General features: G+C 32.3%; 1 protein-coding gene and 2 non-coding genes across 3 annotated transcripts; 2 read left to right on the forward strand and 1 right to left on the reverse strand.

Annotated features, from left to right (window-relative positions):
• Positions 1-1,272: 1,272 nt before the first annotated feature.
• Positions 1,273-1,346, forward strand: Trnai-aau (transfer RNA isoleucine (anticodon AAU)). The gene has a single exon. It is a non-coding gene; the product is annotated as a tRNA-Ile (tRNA).
• A 1,189-nt stretch (positions 1,347-2,535) lies between these two features.
• On the reverse strand, positions 2,536-8,117 carry LOC105325359 (uncharacterized). The gene is made up of 2 exons (XM_011424880.4): positions 7,983-8,117; positions 2,536-4,395 (listed from the first exon to the last, which is right to left on the reverse strand). The coding sequence occupies exons 1-2, from the start codon at positions 8,007-8,009 to the stop codon at positions 3,214-3,216; spliced, it is 1,209 nt and encodes a 402-aa protein (XP_011423182.3). The 5' UTR covers positions 8,010-8,117; the 3' UTR covers positions 2,536-3,213.
• A 1,638-nt stretch (positions 8,118-9,755) lies between these two features.
• On the forward strand, positions 9,756-9,829 carry Trnai-aau (transfer RNA isoleucine (anticodon AAU)). The gene has a single exon. It is a non-coding gene; the product is annotated as a tRNA-Ile (tRNA).
• Positions 9,830-17,939: the final 8,110 nt, after the last annotated feature.

Here is a 17,939-nt window from a genome sequence, read left to right on the forward strand (position 1 = left end):
CAAACAAAGAGTAATTCCCATTGGTTACTTTCAACAGCTCCCTCATTTCTTATTGAGTACAAAAGCATAATTAAATAATGCAGTCATTTTTCAATGAATGACATTAGACCTGATGACAATTTTTACGATCTCCGAAGTTTCAGCTTGCACCATCTAGCAAAGTGACTGGAATCATTGGAAAAAAACCCACAAACAACTGTTCCCCAAGTCTCTTTCGTGCCCGCCTAACAACTTCCTCGGGTTCATACACATCATATTAAGGCGGAACATAGTCAAGTTTGAAACACTGCCCGTTCTGTTGAATTTCTTTTCACTCCTATAAGATTGTTCGATGAGAAAATATTCCACAAAAGGCGTAGTGTGCAATGGAACAAAGAACTGCTTTTTTTTTATTTCTTTTGCTCACATCAAGAACAACGGCGTCATGCCATAAATTCCAACACGAGTACCGGATGATGTCTCCTTTCTGAACATCTCCTTCTGGTACTATCGGTTTAACACTAACGCCAAGGAGATTTTTATTCATTTCATAACAATCGTTGCAAATTATCATTTCTGAACTCTCTTATAATTCTTTCTAGTTCATCGCCGACCCCGACAAATCCACTGCTCCAAAAAGCTTCCACGTTAGTCTAAACTTAGACACCTGCACGCTGAAATTTTGTCCGGTGACGCAGTATGTAGCAAAATGCTCACAGCTGTTATCAAACAAGTCATATTTATAGTTAAGGAAGTAATTTTTAAATTGCTCGCTTATTCAATGATTTCTGACCGAAGATGGCCTATGTTTATATTGTGAGTTTGAATCCAAAGGAAATATCTATTTGTTTATTCTTATATATTTATTCTTAAATGCCCAATATACACTCAACAAAGAGATATTTTTATGCAGCAATTTAATGACATTGGTTTACTATTTTATATTATATCTATTTTTAATGGCAGTTTAGATTTATATACAACCTGCTTTGTAGTTACCAAACTACAATTAAGCATTTGAAGGGTTTTTGTATTATTTATTAAATATGATATAAATTTAAACTATTATTATTATTAATAACCATTACATAGTATTAAATATTTGTAAATGTATGCATAAAAATACCTTGTAATAACAACTGAAATAAATACAATGTCGATATGGTAAACCTATAAGATAACACCATTTATTTTTCCCTTGTCTTTCGCACACAAATATTACTTTGTAAACTAACAATACTATATCTTATGTTTATTATTCAGATAGATAGATAATATAAAAATATTGACATCGGCCGGTTAGCTCAGTCGGTTAGAGCGTCGTGCTAATAACGCGAATGTCGTGGGTTCGACCTCCACACTGGCCAGTAACTTTTTTACGGACCCATTTTTGAAAGCCAGTATATCTCTATAAAACTATGTTAAGGTAGAATAACACATCATCACAAAATGGCTGACCACTAATCGAAACGACATTTCGTTTTATTAAAAGGATTTTATGGACTGAAACATTTAATTTACTCCATAGCCGAGTGGATAATGTGTCTGACTTGTGATCCGTATATTTTTGTTGTTACTTACTGGAATAATTGTTTTAGATATTAATTTTTTATCCCCAAACTGCAAATTTTTCGCTTATTTGACATTTGTACAGTTTATTTATCCTTATATCTTTCATAATCAAAAAATTTCCTGTTAATTTGAGGGACTTTTTCCAGGTGTGTTATTTCACCTTAAAAGAAGATTTTCGTAAAATTGTACATAACATGTATCTCGAACGAATACTTGCGTCACTTCTTCATAATATTTGTGAAATGCACATCATAATAAGAAAGCTAACTTTAAGTGTAATTTTCGGAGTGATTTTTATAAGTATTCAACATTTAAAGTGTGTTATTATAACTTATTAAAGTTATTATTTGAAAACTTTCAAAAGAGAATAATCAGTGTATAGAAAGAAAGAAAAAACACTGCACCCTAAGGCTTATTGTACACAGATACGGATAGTTTTTCATTAAATTTGACTCAGATGCAGAAAAAAATCTTAAAATAGTTCCAATGAGATTTAAACACGCAGATCGCTGGATTCAAAATCCATAATGCTGACCATAACATCTTGGAACTTCATTCCGACATAACATGATATCAAACAGTTTTTTGTCTTTCGCTTGTGGGCCGTATACACAACTTTATCATGAATGGTGTTATACTAGTACTAGTATCTAATCGGTGATGAATATATGCACTTGCCTATTTATTTATGATGATAAAATACTTGTCAAATCAACCTAGTGTAATCATTACTAGTATTAAAAGATTTTAGTAACATTTGCGTAGCTGTGTTACCCCAAACAAGTAGCTTACATAATGAATTAAAATGGTTAAGCATGATTAAGCTTTGCATCCTTGGACTATTTTTATAATGTAATATCCGCCAAAGACATAGATTTTTTAAAATCCTTCTACGAAAAATAATTATAGTAAATCAATCTAACGGCGTTTTATCAATTATATGGAAAGTAATATGCGTTGAACACAAATGCTTTTAAAGTGCTATCAATTTGACTCATTTGTACTTTATTATGAGGCTTGGAAGTCAAAAATACAGATATCTTGATCTACTCTTCTGCATGTAGGAGAAGGACGAGCCTGCATTTTAAGGTGAAAAAAGAGATATGTTTAAACATTTTGAAGCTAATTTTGGAATATTTATACAGTTTGTGATTATTATTTGCATTTAAATCATTCTTACAAATCAATTCAAATGTTGTATCTTAAAATACTTGATAATGGCATATGTAACAACTTATACATATCTTAATTGCTTCTTGGAAACAACTGGACAACTTTTTAAAAATCAACAAACTTTAAAGAATTATATCGAGCATTTTTATTAACACCACGTTTTTTAAAACTAGGAGAAAATGTTTTGAAATGAATCAAACAAAATGTTTAAATGAAAACTCAAGTTATCAAAAAAGAAAACATCTTCATGAAAGGAAAATCTAAAAAGTTTACAAAATAAATCCTTATCTGAAGTTGTATTGGACCACCTTAATTGTTTTGTTGTATAAAAATAGTTGGTAATACAATAAGAATAAATTTTAAAAATTCTAACAAAGGGTAATTCAAATTAGTTGCTTTGAACAGCTCCCTCATTTTTCATTAAGATCAAAGGCATCATGAAATAATACAAACATTTTTCAATGAATGACATTAGACCGGATGGCAATTTTACGATCTCCGGAGTTTCAGCTTGCACCATCTGGCAAAGTGACTGGAATCATTGGAAAAGAAAACAAACAACTGTTCCCCAAGTCTCTTTCGTGCCCGCCTAACAACTTCCTCGGGTTCATACACATCATATTGAGGCAGATCATAGTCAAGTTTGGAACACTGTCCGTTCAGTTGAATTTCTTTTCTCTCCTCTATGATTGTTCGATGAGAAAATATTCCACAGAAGGCGTAGTGTGCAATGGAACAAACAACTGCCTTTTTTGTTTTCTTGCTTACCTCAAGAACAACGGCGTCATGCCATAAATTCCAATACGAGTACCGGATGATGTCTCCTTTCTGAACATCTCCTTCTGATACTATCGGTTTAACACCGACGCCAAGAAGCTTTTTATTCATTTCATAACAGTCTTTGCAAATTATGTCATTTTCATACTCTTTTTCATTTCTTTTTAATTCATCGCTTATTCCGACAAATCCACTGCTCCAAAAAAGTGTCCACGTTAGTCTAAACTTGGACACCTGCACGCTGACATTTTGTCCAGTGACGCAGTATGTAGCAAAATGTTCACAGTTGTTATCAAACAAGTCATATTTATAATTTCCACTTTCTTCTTTGTTATTGTAAAAGCCAGTGGCACGTCGAACGGTTTCCTTTTTTGAAAAACGGTGTCTGTACACGACTACGCAAATCTTTTCTCCTTCGAAATCAAATTTCTTAAAGGAACTTTTGATTTCTGCTTTGCCTCCGAAAAACTTTGACACCCCCAATACAGCTCCAGAAATAGTGTTAGTTGCTTCTATTATCTCGAACGTTACTCCATCGTCTAATTTCGAAATGATTATCCCATGATGGTCGTATACGGCTCCACTGAAAACCACGTGGTCACCGGCTTCTATGTCATTACACGAGAAAACTGGAATAGCTTTTACACATTCGATGCATTGAACTTGACATTTTTCCGGAGTTTGTTGTTCAGGTTCGCAGATATTTTCTGTGTCTGTATCAAATGACTCGGGTTCTTCTATCAGTGGCTCCGTCGATGCGTCACTTTGTAGGTCTACAGTAGCTATGCTAGATGACTCGCTTAGTGACCTTGTTATAGATCTATGTGATGGTGGTCTTTGCAGAAACTTGGGATCAAGTAAGGTGCTTGTGGTTAATTTCTGGTGCCGATTTTCCTTTAAAGTAAAAAAGAAATGTCAAAATTTTTACAGCATTTCAATTTGCTTTGTTCGCCCGTGAATTTATTGTGTGCTTTACACGCGTTTATGAAAAAACAATGATTAAAGTTTTGTCGCGTCACCACTCACTGAAGGTAAACGTATTTATCGAGCTTCCTATTGACTTTACGTCCATTGATTTCCTTACAATTAAGCATGTAATGCTTTAATGTTCTCCTCATTTTTATATCTTTTAAGAAAAAAAAGTGACTGTATCTTTACACATTTGCTTAAGATATTAGTCTATACATCAACATTTTTACAAGTTTAAAGCTGTTTAGTTTATTAAATAGTTTATTTCACTACTTTTATTCAGAACGTGCACTTTTATCTTAAATTAAAATAGCATTCAATTAGTAGAAAAGCTACTCTTCACAAAAACATAGACAACTTTGTTTTGAAACACATAGAATAGTATTCTCTTTTGAGAAGTAGACAGGCATAGCCTACATCCACTTCTCTCCGCAAACCCTCATATTTTGATTCTGGAAAACGTGTAAATGTCGGAACCAAAGACGGTTTACACTTCGACTCATGTTTTGACTCCAGTTTCCCTGAATTTTAGTAACAGACCTACTATTTTTACATTTTAAACATTATTGCATCCATATATCACAAAAAAATCAACACAAACCCGCTGTCAAATCATTTTCGCAACTTCTACATCCCGGGTTTAAATTTTGTGTATCACACTGTTTATCTAGGTCAACGCAGATTAAATGTTTATGTTTCGGATAAACTTGGAAACCTATTTAAGACAATAATATCGAAAACGTAACTGAATCAACTTAATCTTACAACATACAAACAAATACTGAGTCAAATAATTACAAAGTGGTATTTCTTCCCTTTTTAACCATCTTTTATGGTGACAAACTTTGTTCTACATCTATTTTTAACAATAAAACGAACATTGATTAATAAAGCATACAAGAAAGATTAAAATAAAGAGTTTTCATTGTTTTATGTGACAATGTTACTTATTCTATCGTATGCATTTTGTTAACTTGTCTTGAATTGTAAAACCGTTCTATATAGCTCTGTAAATTTTAAGAAAAATACCTTTAATCTAAAGTCTATAATCGGGTCACTATTTTCCGTTTTTTCCGACTCTAAAATTTCTACTTTTTAAAACACCTATAGCGAGTGATCTCATAATTTAAACCCGGAATGTAGAGGTTGAGAAAATGATTTGAAAGCGGGTAAGTGGTGATTTGTTTGTGATATATGGATGCATTTATGTTTAAAATGTAGAAATGCTAGGCCTGTTACGAAAATTCAGTGAAACTGGAGTCGAAACATGGGTCGAAGTGTAAACCGTCTTTGGTTCCGACATTTACACGTTTTCCAGAATCAAAATATGAGGGTTTGCGAAGAGAAGTGGATGTAGGCTATGCCTGTCCACTTCTCAAAAGAGAATAATAGAATAGATGCATTCGATCTCCGAATACTAAAAATATATCACTTTTTCTTAACATTGTTTAGTATTGTGAAACTCAATGAATAATTTATCGGTGTAAAATTTTATTTGATTGAAAAAAAGCATACCGATGCCGTCGATTTCGGATACTGTATATTGCAACATGCATGAACACACTTTGATTGGATCATACACCTACACTTGGCCTAAAGGCCAGCACACATACAATAGTAGGGAAGTGAAATGTGTGACTCCAGTAAAATAAAAAGTCTAGTAAACTATTTCCTTGTCGGTTACAAATATATGACGATCTTCTCTCTTATTTTTTTTTATTGCAGGCAAGTCTGCTTGCCTCATTTTTACGTATTGATACTTGCAACAGCAGATGTGTTTAATTTGATTTTGCGTTCTTTTTCATTTATCGGTCTTGACAAAGTTTATTCTGATGCGCAGAGGTGAATATATGTTCTGATGACTCAACTGACAGTTTGAATGAAAACAAACATGCACATCAGCTGGATAAATTGTTGAAAAGCTTACTGAGTGATACATCGGTCTGATTTAAGTCACACCCCCCCCCCCCCCTTTCCTCTTAAACTCGTCAAGAGAAGGATTGCCGATGCGTGTATCAGAACTAAATATGGTGAGTCATAAGCTCCTGTGATTACTTGATTTTGATATCCACTGTCGTACGGCTATAAAATAAATACTTCCGATGTTTTCACTTGCATTCAGTAGAACTTGGACATATTCTTTTCAATTCCTTATTCTTTCAAAACCAGACGCATGGTATATGAGGTACATATTACAATTATTTAGGAATAATAGAATCATTCATTATTACGAGTGTAGGATAGTGAAATTCCACCGAGGGGACAAGATTCACGGTCTAGGACGAGGCTTTGCCGAGTCCTAGACCGTGAATCTTGGCACAGAGGTGGAATTTCACTATCCCACACGAGTATATAATGATTGATTATTTTTCTCGCCTTAATATATAATGATTGATTATTTTTCTCACCTTAAAAAATGATGTTTGACTACTATCTGTTATGACTTTCAAAAGATTATTTTCGGTTTATCCCTCCGCGTGCTTCAAATAGTGCAAGTCAAAATGAGAGCAAACGACAGTTTTTAAATTAAAAATATGATAAATTGTAAATATTAATTAATTAAGCAACACAATTACTTAATGGATAATCTCAATGCACCATTTTGCATTTCCCTACAGCAGACAACGTTTGTTTACGTTTTAAACGGCGTAGTGATACACAGTGCAAGACAGAAAAATCTCACACCAGGCAAAACTGATCTCACGCCGGTGATAATGCGTGAATAAGGAATCATTCTGTGAGTATTATGAATTGAAAAATTTGTTTGGGGCGTGGTCAAATCCAGTAAAGCCCGAAGGGTTTTTTGATAGATTTTACCATGCTCTGGCCTAAATTATTTAATGCAGTGTATTGTTTTCATGCTTTGGTGATTTTCATATCAGAAACATAAATATGTGTTTGAATTATTTATCCGAAGAATGAAATGTAAACCTAAGTTTATAGATTTTCAGAAATCAAACTCTACTTGAGGGATAAGGGGACATGATATAATTAAGTATTTAAACTTAATAACATGCTATCATTTTAATCAAAGATTATGTCTCAGGTTCAAAAGGCATCATTTTTCGTTCATTATCGCAATACCAATTTCTAATACTTAAAAAATCGATTAAACTAAAAATCTTATTTCTAAAAATAAGCTGAAGCTATTTATTTTTCCCCTTTTGCCCACATAAACATTGGAAAGTAAAACGGGAATTAATTCATTCCAGATTTCTTTTCTTTCAATTTTCGTTCACAAAGATTATGAAATATTGAAAAATTGTCGTTTATAAAATTATTCGCAAGTTTTATAAACCTTTACGCGTGCGTAGTCATGTTTCTGATTATAAAAAGATATGTTTTTATCCAGTCTACTTTAATATGTAAAATTGCATACTTTCAAACCGTAAAAATACAACCCATGTGCACTTCATTCTTTTTTTATTTCAAGGTCAATATACTTATGATATCAAATGAAGATGAATAAAATAGAATTAGATGAATATCTTACACAGTTTAATGAAACTTACCATGTTATTGCCACCTTCATTGCTCATTGTTTCAGCCTAGAATTTACTGACCAAGCAGTCACTTCCCTCTCGACTTTATTTATGTTTTGTTTACACCATTACGTACTTCCATGCATATATGTAGCTCATTACTTTTCGCTAAATTGTCGGAAAACCCCGAGTAGTTGCTATGTAAACAAATGCTGGAGTTTGTAAAGAAGTGTAGGGCAACTATATGGAACGCCGGGACTGTCTTATATGGGGATTTAACATTATACGCAGTGTTCTCCTCATTATATTTGGTAATATATTCATTATATGAGGTCTTTTTATTCCTTCCTTTTCCATGGTTGACATGACCAAAAAAATGTTTGTTTTTTTCCTTATTTCCAAAATTGAAGAGTTTGTTAACGTTGGTAATATTATTTTTTCAGTTCTGACTTTAAAATGCATAAATATCTTATTGGGGAATATCGAAGATTTTTCCAGAACTGTATTGTAGACGGAATAAAACTATTGTAATGCGAAGCAATCTAACAAAATTGCCAGATAGTATTAAATTTTTTTGGTCATGTCAACTATGGAAAAAGAAGTAATTCTTAAATTGCAAAGGATGGCCTTTGTTTATATTGTGGGTTAGAATTCAAAGGAAATATCTATTTATTCTTTTCTTAAATGTCCTATATACGCTCAACAAAGAGGTGTTTTATGCAGCAATTTAATTACCTTTAATATACTTCTTTTTGGATTATATCTATTCTTAATGGCAGTTTAGATTTATATACAACCTTCATTTGTAGTTACCAAACTACAATTGAGCTTTTGAGGGTTTTTTTGTATTATTCATTTAAAATAATATGAATTTAAACTATTTTTTATGATTATACGATGCACATTGTGTATTTATTGATGAAAAAATAATTTTACTTATTTTTTTTCACAGTGGCTTGATTGTAAAAACTTCATTCCTAATGCAAATGCATTTAAAAAGTACATACCTTGCAATTACAAATTGATATATTGACATCTACCGAGTATGTTTCCCTCTGTTTTTTACGGAAAGTTATCGTTATTTCAAAGCTCTATATTTAACTACACGCCCTGTTTATCAATTGGCCGAAACCTACAGCGACCTGAGAAAAATCACGGACTGCACAGAATAGTCATGATGATGTCAGACTCAAATTCTCAATGAACACTGATGAAGACGATTTGGCTGCTTTTATTCCCTCGCGCAACTTGTTGCAAAGGGGATATAGCAATGCTGGTGTGGGTCATTGGGTGGGTTGGTGTGTGTGACGTACTTACGTACGTACTTGTGTGTGTATGTATGTCCATTTCAGCCTTGTGAGCAAAATTTAAACAAAACCCTCGCATGCATGACTTGTATGTTTATCAAACTTCGTACACATAAGAATGGTTAAATGGGAGGAATTGAACAACCACGTAAATGTACACCCCCCCCCCTAATGGATACACCCCAGAACGTGCATTGGGATAAGAGTAAACGAACTATTTTATTAGTGGTTTTCTTAAAAATGTATTTTATCGCCATCTTCATGTCGCCACCTTCATATCACCAAAGAAAGCATTTTATTGTTTAAATAAATAAGATAACATCATTAAATTTCCCCTTGTCATCCTACACAATTTCATTTAACGAACAATACTATACATATTCTATTGAAATATCATGTACAAGACATGCTGAAAATTTTTACTGGGGTGATGAAATGAATATCTTAAAATTTTAATTGTTAAGTGATATATAGTGCGTTTTCTTTTATGGTCATCGGCCGGTTAGCTCAGTCGGTTAGTGCGTCGTGCTAATAACGCGAATGTCGTGGGTTCGACCCCCACACTGGCCAGTAATTTTTTTAACGGACCCATTATTTTAAAGCCAGTTTCGTAAAATTGTACATAACCCAAACATGAGTATTTTTCCTGTAACTTCAACCTCAAATTGTGGCCCATTCAGAACGTATGCAATGAATCAAATACTTGCGTCTCTTTTGATAAAATTGTGAAATGTCCCCTATTATAAGAAAGATAACTCTAATTGAGATTTTTGGAGTGTTTGTAAAAAATATTCAACACAAGTGGTATTAGCTGAACTTGCAAAAACAACTTTTAAACGAATGTAATCAGTGTCTAAAAATATTTTAAAAATGACTATTTTACACAGATACAGATAATTTTTTTTAATCAAATTTGAGTCATGTGCAGAAAAAGCTTTTTAACAGGTTCCATATCGAGATTTTAACTCTCGGATCGCTGGATTCAAAGTCCAGAATGCTGACCATTACACCATGGAGCTTCATTCAGACATACATGTAACATGATATCAAACACAGTTTGTTGTCTATCGTTTGTTGGTCCGTGTACATATCTTTATCATTAATGGTGCCTTCTTTTGCTAAGAATATTTTAGATCAAACATGAGAGAGGCTGGAAAAGATATATAACTTTAATGTCAAGCGGTTTGTTTTTTTTTCTTCAATACTTATTGATTTTAAAAGAATTAAAATTTATATCGGCTTTTCTTTTACCAAACACTTACTGATTTTAAAAGAATTAAGAATGTATTGGGGTTTTTTTAAATCATAAAGTTACATTGAAAAGTGATCATAATAAATATAATGTGTTCAAGTTTAAAGGTTTCCGTAGGCAGAATCGTCATTATGACAACATAACCATTATCGCCCCAACATTAAAAAAGAGAATTATATCAATTTAATTAATACAGAAGAGAAGCACATTTCTACAATTCGTTTCACCTACGAAGCAAAATTAACAGAGTTACGGTTCCGTTTAGTTAAATTTACGTCAACCTGCAATGAATTGAATCCAATAGAACATTTCTTAATAATAATCTTGAATAATCAATGAAGCGCAAAAACCAATATACCGTATCAAAATACATTTAACAGGTGAAAGTATATCTGCTTATGTATTGATCAAAACAGCCAACTACAAAATCTTTAATTTGTTTTTCTTTCAATGCTTGGTTGCAAACGTCCTTCATCGCATTTCGATTTCTTTCATTTCTCCATTTTTTAAATGGATGAACGACTCCCACGACATGGGGTTTTTCGAAACGCAATCCGAGAACAGGCGACCTCAATTTTTGCTGAACTTCAAGATTTCTGGGTGCATGGTCATGGCCGTTTTCAAATGGAATCATTCTCTTTGAGGAGTACTCCGCATTGCAAATTTGTTCTTAAAACAAAAATGAACAGCTTAATTAAAAAAAATCAAATCTTATTACTTAAGGTAGATTTTATATTTATTTGAAATCATCGTCATCTATCATATATACATATAGCTTTGAAGTCGGAAAACGTGCCAAGCTTTGTAATAAATGGCTAGGTCAAAACAATTTTTGTATTATTTGGAATTCTTACAAATCATTTTAAAAAATGCTAATAAAATTAGATTTTGCGCTTATGTAAAATACAAAAATATAACAATTAGAACCATTTTAACAAGGCCTTGGACTTTTAGTAGGATGTAACTATCTATTTCTTGCGTCAAAACAAGTTAAAATGACGCTGATTTCAAGCGAAATATACACCTACTGCGTAGCCTTAGCTCAAGGGCCAGACAAATCTTGTTGATTTCAAAGAGACATGACTGAGTGGGCTACAATGAAATAGACAGGCGTACGTCACATTGCTGTTCGACACAACTACCCAAAGTCCAAGCTCCTGTTAAAATGGTTCTACCTTATTCTATCGAAAAAGAAATGTGCGATATACTAACCAATGACCCATAGTTTTCAGTTTTTATTGTTCACCTGTCGAGCTTGGTTCCGTTCTTCAGGATTTTTCTCTTAACTCTACCCCAAAAGGTGGTTCGTATCTGTCTTCGCTAGCCAATGGTTTCTGATCCGGAGGTTGGTTAGTCTACTTCCAATTTTTTTTCTTTGTCCCCGGAGGTTGAAGATTGATACATCGTATATCATAAATGTTTTAATTAATTTTAAGGTGGTAGGGATTCTGATTAAAAGAAGGCGGAAGTTACAGTCTAGGATTGTGGAAATATTTCTACGTGCTTAGTACCATGCAAAGACATCTACATTTAAAAAACTCGTCAAAAGAAAGACAGCCTTTCAAGCTTATAAAAAATAACAACTTTTCTCAATACCGATCGCAACCTTTGAGTTTAAATCAACAATTAAAAAAAAATGAAGTGTTTAATTTTCTTCATGTTTTGAATTTGAAAGATTCATAATGGTAAAAGTTTTAATGTAGAAGATCATATATTTATATTTATGAATTATGAATTTAATTTCTGAAAAAAAATATGCGACACGAACGCAGTTTTCTTGAAGCGCTATCTATTTTAACTTTGTGCCATTAGGCCCATCAGTATTGCTGTCTTTTTAGATTAAACTTACAAAAATGAAAACTGATTGCACGTGTAATTTCAGTCATTTTAATGGACCTGTTTATGCAATAATTTTAAGTTTTATTTCATTTTAACTTTATTGGGAAAATAAGCTGAACAAAAATCTAATTGATATAATCCCATCATTAATTGCAATGATTTCATCTTGAATTGAATTTTTTAATTAAGTCCAATTGTTAAACGATTGGTACACCTATTTGAAGTTTTGTCTGTTGTGGCGTCTCTTTCCAATTTTTTTCGTCTCCCTCGGCCTCATTTTAAAATCATTTACAATGTATGTGCAAAAAAAATGTTCGAGCAAGACAAAGATTAGTCCCGAATAAGTTTCCCCTGGTTGTAAAATCAGCATCTGGGTCAAACTAATCTTACTCTTTTCGAGAAATGGGCCCATGGGTTGAACAACAACTAGATGTATCCATTTAACCCTGGTGCGATTGTTTGAGTATAAATAATGGTATTTATTGCTTCGTCACTGACAGTGGCGTTCAGTTTTAATAAACTATATGCACCCAGGCCATGGATAAAGGATAAGTTTTATCCTTTGCAATGACTATATGGTTCAGGTGATAATCAGAGCTAAACAGGTTTTTTGATGAAAACAATTCAAATATCAATATTTGGTTTTAACATTTAACACGTTTCAATGTTTCATCTGTGTTTCTTTAAATGCTCAGACCAAATCAAAAGATTTAAATTAAGTTCACTGAAATATTATTAAGTACATGTATATTACTTTGTTGATTTATTTATGACACGCTCGTACTGCGATTGTAGAGTTATTCGATTCTTTGTTAAACTAGTGCGCGTTGAAATGCAGTTGAGTTCTGCCTTTCTCTTATTCGCCAATTTGAAGTTTATCGATTTCTACAGGCATTAAAAATGAAGTCAAAAAGATATTTTGTATTTTGTTGCATCCAAGTCTCGTTTGAAGTAACAACGAATCTATATTTCTTTGAATTATTTTTTTTTATAAAATGAATTCGGTATAAATTGTAGGTGATAGATCGTACCTCGAACAGATCTAGAACGTTTGCGTTTACAATCAAGGTAGGCAATGTTAGGGAGTCAATCCTCACCGAACTTTGACACCCCTCTAGGCATGTTGTCATATCATGTAAAATATTGGCATCTTTATTTCAACCAGTTTTAGCCAAATGCATTTATTAGAAATAAAAAAAAGAAGTCACATTAATTATTGCTATGGCTCTTTACTGGTACATACATGCTTTTGTGCTCTTCAGATTTTTAGAACAGAAAACCAAAAGCGCATATAAATGTTAATATTTCTTTGCGGAACTGTCGTGTTGTAAATTTTGAAATACCGGGTGGCAGTAAATACAAAATTTACAACATGACAACTTTAATGCTAACCGGTAAATTTAAAATTTACAACATGACAGAACCCTAAACGTTCACCAATAGCTTTTTTAAGCAATGCAAAGGGTTTCAACGTAAAATTCTTACATGGTAAAATCCATATTTAGTTTTCTACTTTCTGATTTAAATGATAATACCTTTACTTTTCAGCTGGTTGTTCGTTTAAGTTTTAAATTTATATTTCAATTTTTTATGTATTAATTTTTTTGCACTCTTGCTGATTGTTGTATTTTTCACAGATGCATACATGTGATAACTTGTGTTGAAACTTTTCTTTGCTTTTTTGTTAAATGTTGAAATTTGGGAATCTCATTTTAAATGGCTGCACATTTTGCCACGTCGGTTGTAGATTTGATTTCTATATCTGTTTTTATACAAGTATATGTAATTATAATTCATAGTATTGCCAATTTCAAAATTTTGTAATATTCCTTTATTCTCTTTCGCACTTTTTCCTTTCTGCAATATCTAAAGAACGTGTGCACTTTTCCAATTGCGCTTTTAAAAAATAGTTTTAAAAAGATTTACAGATTCTGAAATGCGCATTTACATGTATCATGATAGACTTTTGTACTCAATGAATGTTTGATTTACCGTACAAATATTATGGATGTCGCAAAAATCTGTAGACCGAATATAAATCGATTGCATATTAATTATGATATAAGTTGATTCGAACAGAATAAGCACATGTACCTTTGATGATATAGTGGTTGTTTTGTGTGTGTGTGTGTGTATGTGGGTTTTTTTTGGTTTTTTTTTTTTTGGGGGGGGGGTGGGTCTTTAGAAACACATAATGAGAACACCTACATTTCTGCATATTTACTGATAAAATTAATTGACAAATGGTGTCTTTATTCAATTACCAACCACTTAAATAATTGTGTTTTTGTAATCTAAGAACGATGGGGGGAAAGCTCTTTAAATCCACTCCTTTAATTTCTATAGATGGCCTCTTGCATAAATGTTTAAATCTAAAGTATTTCGTCTAAAGGTTTATATAGTACGGGAAAAAACACACAATGAGATAGCAAATACAAGCAAAAATGTTTTTTTCTGTCATTTAGCAACGTCTGTATTACGCGCATGTAACAATTCGTTGTGTTACCCGTTGCCAAGTGCGTTGCTAACGCTGAGGGTAATAGAACGGATTACCAACTGCGTCTAAACCAACCAGATTTCAGTATCTAATATGAAAGTATAATAATATACTATGACATAAGGTACCAATTTCAGACTTAATTTGTCCTTTGCGGTTGATTCTTCTGCATTGTGTGGGATTTTTGGTGGGTTTTTTTACATATTCATATATACTTAATTACAGTTACATCAAACGCACTACAGATATAGAATATATTAAACTTATATCCCCAGCTTGTAACCAATACATTTGCGTGAATTTCCACATCAAGAGAATTTGAAGACACTTGTTACTACCTTTCTGGATCCGGGATTTGGAGTTAAAGCGGGCGCCATGCAGTTGTATATAGGCAGCAGGTCCATGGCGAATCCATGGTGGGGCCAGGAGGGCGAAGCGTCCAGAAGCTCCTGGATTCTACAGATTTTGTGGGGTAAAAATGAAATCTTCAGAGTCGGACTTTTGTGACTTTTCGTGATTATATCTAAGAAATTACAATTTTTTATAGGTTTGTAGATTTAAGACCAGCAGTAAACCAATCAGAAGGTTCTGCCTCGCAGACGTATGTGGCAATACTCTTTTATCTTTGTCCGAGTAATAACTGTAAATTAATCACTTTTGACAAAAAATTAAGATCAATGGGATAATGTAAATGAAGTTTAAAAAAAACACCTTGTCAGCTTGTAGTATAGTTTGCTAGGAAGACTAGCTATGTAGTACAACCCATTGCTGAACAATGGTTGATCGGTCACATTTGAACCTACGGGGACTTGAATAGAATGGGTTCCTATCCGTTACACCATCGAACCCAAGGTTTTTTTCATACTTTACCATTGAAATCAGTATAATGTAGATATATAAATTTCCAAAAAATCAATAAATACTCACAAGTTATTCATTTTCTTTGCGAAAAGGTCAAAAGGAGTATGATTTTATAACTTTATTTTGACAATTTTAGTACATGCCATAGTATATACAATGAAATACAAGTTCTTGCAAATCAATTATGTCGGCAGTTTTTTGCCAACCAGCATTTAAAACCATTTCATGAAGTGGTGAAATTCTTCTCCATGGGTGCACTTTTTTTTTAAATTTCGTTCTCGCGGTGATTTTAACAAATTGTTAAAATCACAGCGGGAACGAAATTTAAAAAAAAAATGAATGATAAAAGGTGTACGTTTAACTATCCTGCAATCTCGTTATCTTTTGTGATTATCGTTTGCATTAATTACATATTATATATTTTATTACCTCTTGGAGATGAGGTGTACTTGTAATATATCGTTCAACCGTACACGCTCAATAAATTACAACAAAGTTTTGATGGTTTCAAAAGTTTTTATCTTTTGTTCCATCAATAATGCATGTAAGCTCAGTAACCAAAGTGTTGTAGACTAATCGTCATCTGGAAAAACCCGAACCTTGAACGAGATCTGTCGAACTATTGATCAATTTCAACTTCGATGAACATTAAGTGGTGCAGAGACAAATTGTTTAGCCATTCAAATTCAATGTGCCATTATAAAAAAATAAACAAAATTGAATGCGGCACCCTTTGAATGTTATGTGTCACGATCTACTTAATTCCTAGGTTCGAGATTTTTATGAGTCTTCTCATGTTATTTTATATGTATATATAAAAAATAGGTAACGTTTTTAAAGAGGTAGTCTGATATCAGTTTTCTCGTTTCATTTTATAAAGTATAATTCTTGATTCCCATAAATTGAATCAAGTATATGTACATGTGTGTCAATTTCATTCAGTGATAATTCATTTTGTGAAATCATAGTGCGCAATAAAACTGAAAAAACTTTCCATGAATGAATGAACGAATGAACAAATGAATGAATGAGAGAATGAATGACCGCACAAATGGATTGCGGAAAATAAACGCATTATGGAACTAGTGATAGCATAATGTGATATTTTTTGAAAACCAAGTGTCTATAGAGTGATGCAGTTACTATCTACTTCAAATAAATTCTTAAGAACTGTGTAATTTAGAAGAATATTTATATTATTTAGAAGAATATTTATATTATACAAACAAGCATCGAACTCTTTAGGTAAATAATCACAATTGATTATGTATCCTTTGTATATTGCTAATTTTCTGTATTTAATATGCACATTTACACATTGTTCACCTATGAGATATTTGTCAATTGGAATAAAGAACTTGAATTTGACTGGTTTATTTGAATTCCTGCAAATAGTGCTAATTTTTAATGTCTCATTTCAAGTTTCATTTTTATCCGTCATTTTCTGGGTCTTAATTTAAAAAAAACATACTACATGTATATATGAAGAAATATAAATTTGCGTACGTACTTTTAAGCTCAATTTGAAAACTGTTGCTATGGTAACGAACTATAAAATAAGGAAAGTTTAAATATAATTCTGAGCCATACATGTGTTTGATTGGATCTTATTCAGAAACGTATCATAACACTTTAATAAAAATTGTTGAAGACAAAACGTGTTCCTAACTTGAAAACAAATGAAGTTAAATTTTGACAAAAATAAAGATGCTTTGTTTTGATTTTCTGCGTGAATTCTGCGTGAAATTCTTCTGTTGAATTTTCATATCAACAATTTATCTATTTTTCAATAAATTAAGTCTGCAGTTTTCACTTAAAACAGCAAGGACATTAAATTTAACTAAATATTGCTAAAATCAAGAATGACCCCCAACATGTTTATATTTCAATGTTTTATATTATTTTTAGGTTTTGTGATATGGTTGATGTAAAAACTTTGACGCAGAAGCGAAGTTTTATAATAAGTAACTCATTTGAGAAAGATTTAACAAATTTTAAAATTTTCAGCAGTTTTAACCATGATGCTAACATTCTATAAGTTAAGGTTTTTCATCTTTGTTTCTCGGTTACCATGGCAACTTCATTACTTGTACATGTATATATCCCTAGCAACAAATTTATAGTGTCTTGTTGCTTGTACGCTCGTGTGTATCTATGTATGGAATGTAAAGGAATCAGCGACTACTATCGAGACCCCTGTATAAAATTTCGATTTTTACATTAAATCGGTA

The sequence above is a fragment of the Magallana gigas genome, chromosome 3, assembly GCF_963853765.1.
Source record: "Magallana gigas chromosome 3, xbMagGiga1.1, whole genome shotgun sequence".
Lineage (NCBI taxonomy): Eukaryota > Metazoa > Mollusca > Bivalvia > Ostreida > Ostreidae > Magallana > Magallana gigas.

What these genes read in the sequence shown, in the direction of transcription:
- LOC105325359 (XM_011424880.4), bottom strand. Translation starts at nt 8,009, where the DNA reads ATGAGCAATGAAGGTGGCAATAACATG. An exon ending in ATGAAGGTGGCAATAACATG is followed by an intron (nt 4,396 to 7,982) that starts GTAAGTTTCATT and finishes TTTACTTTAAAG; the next exon opens with GAAAATCGGCACCAGAAATT.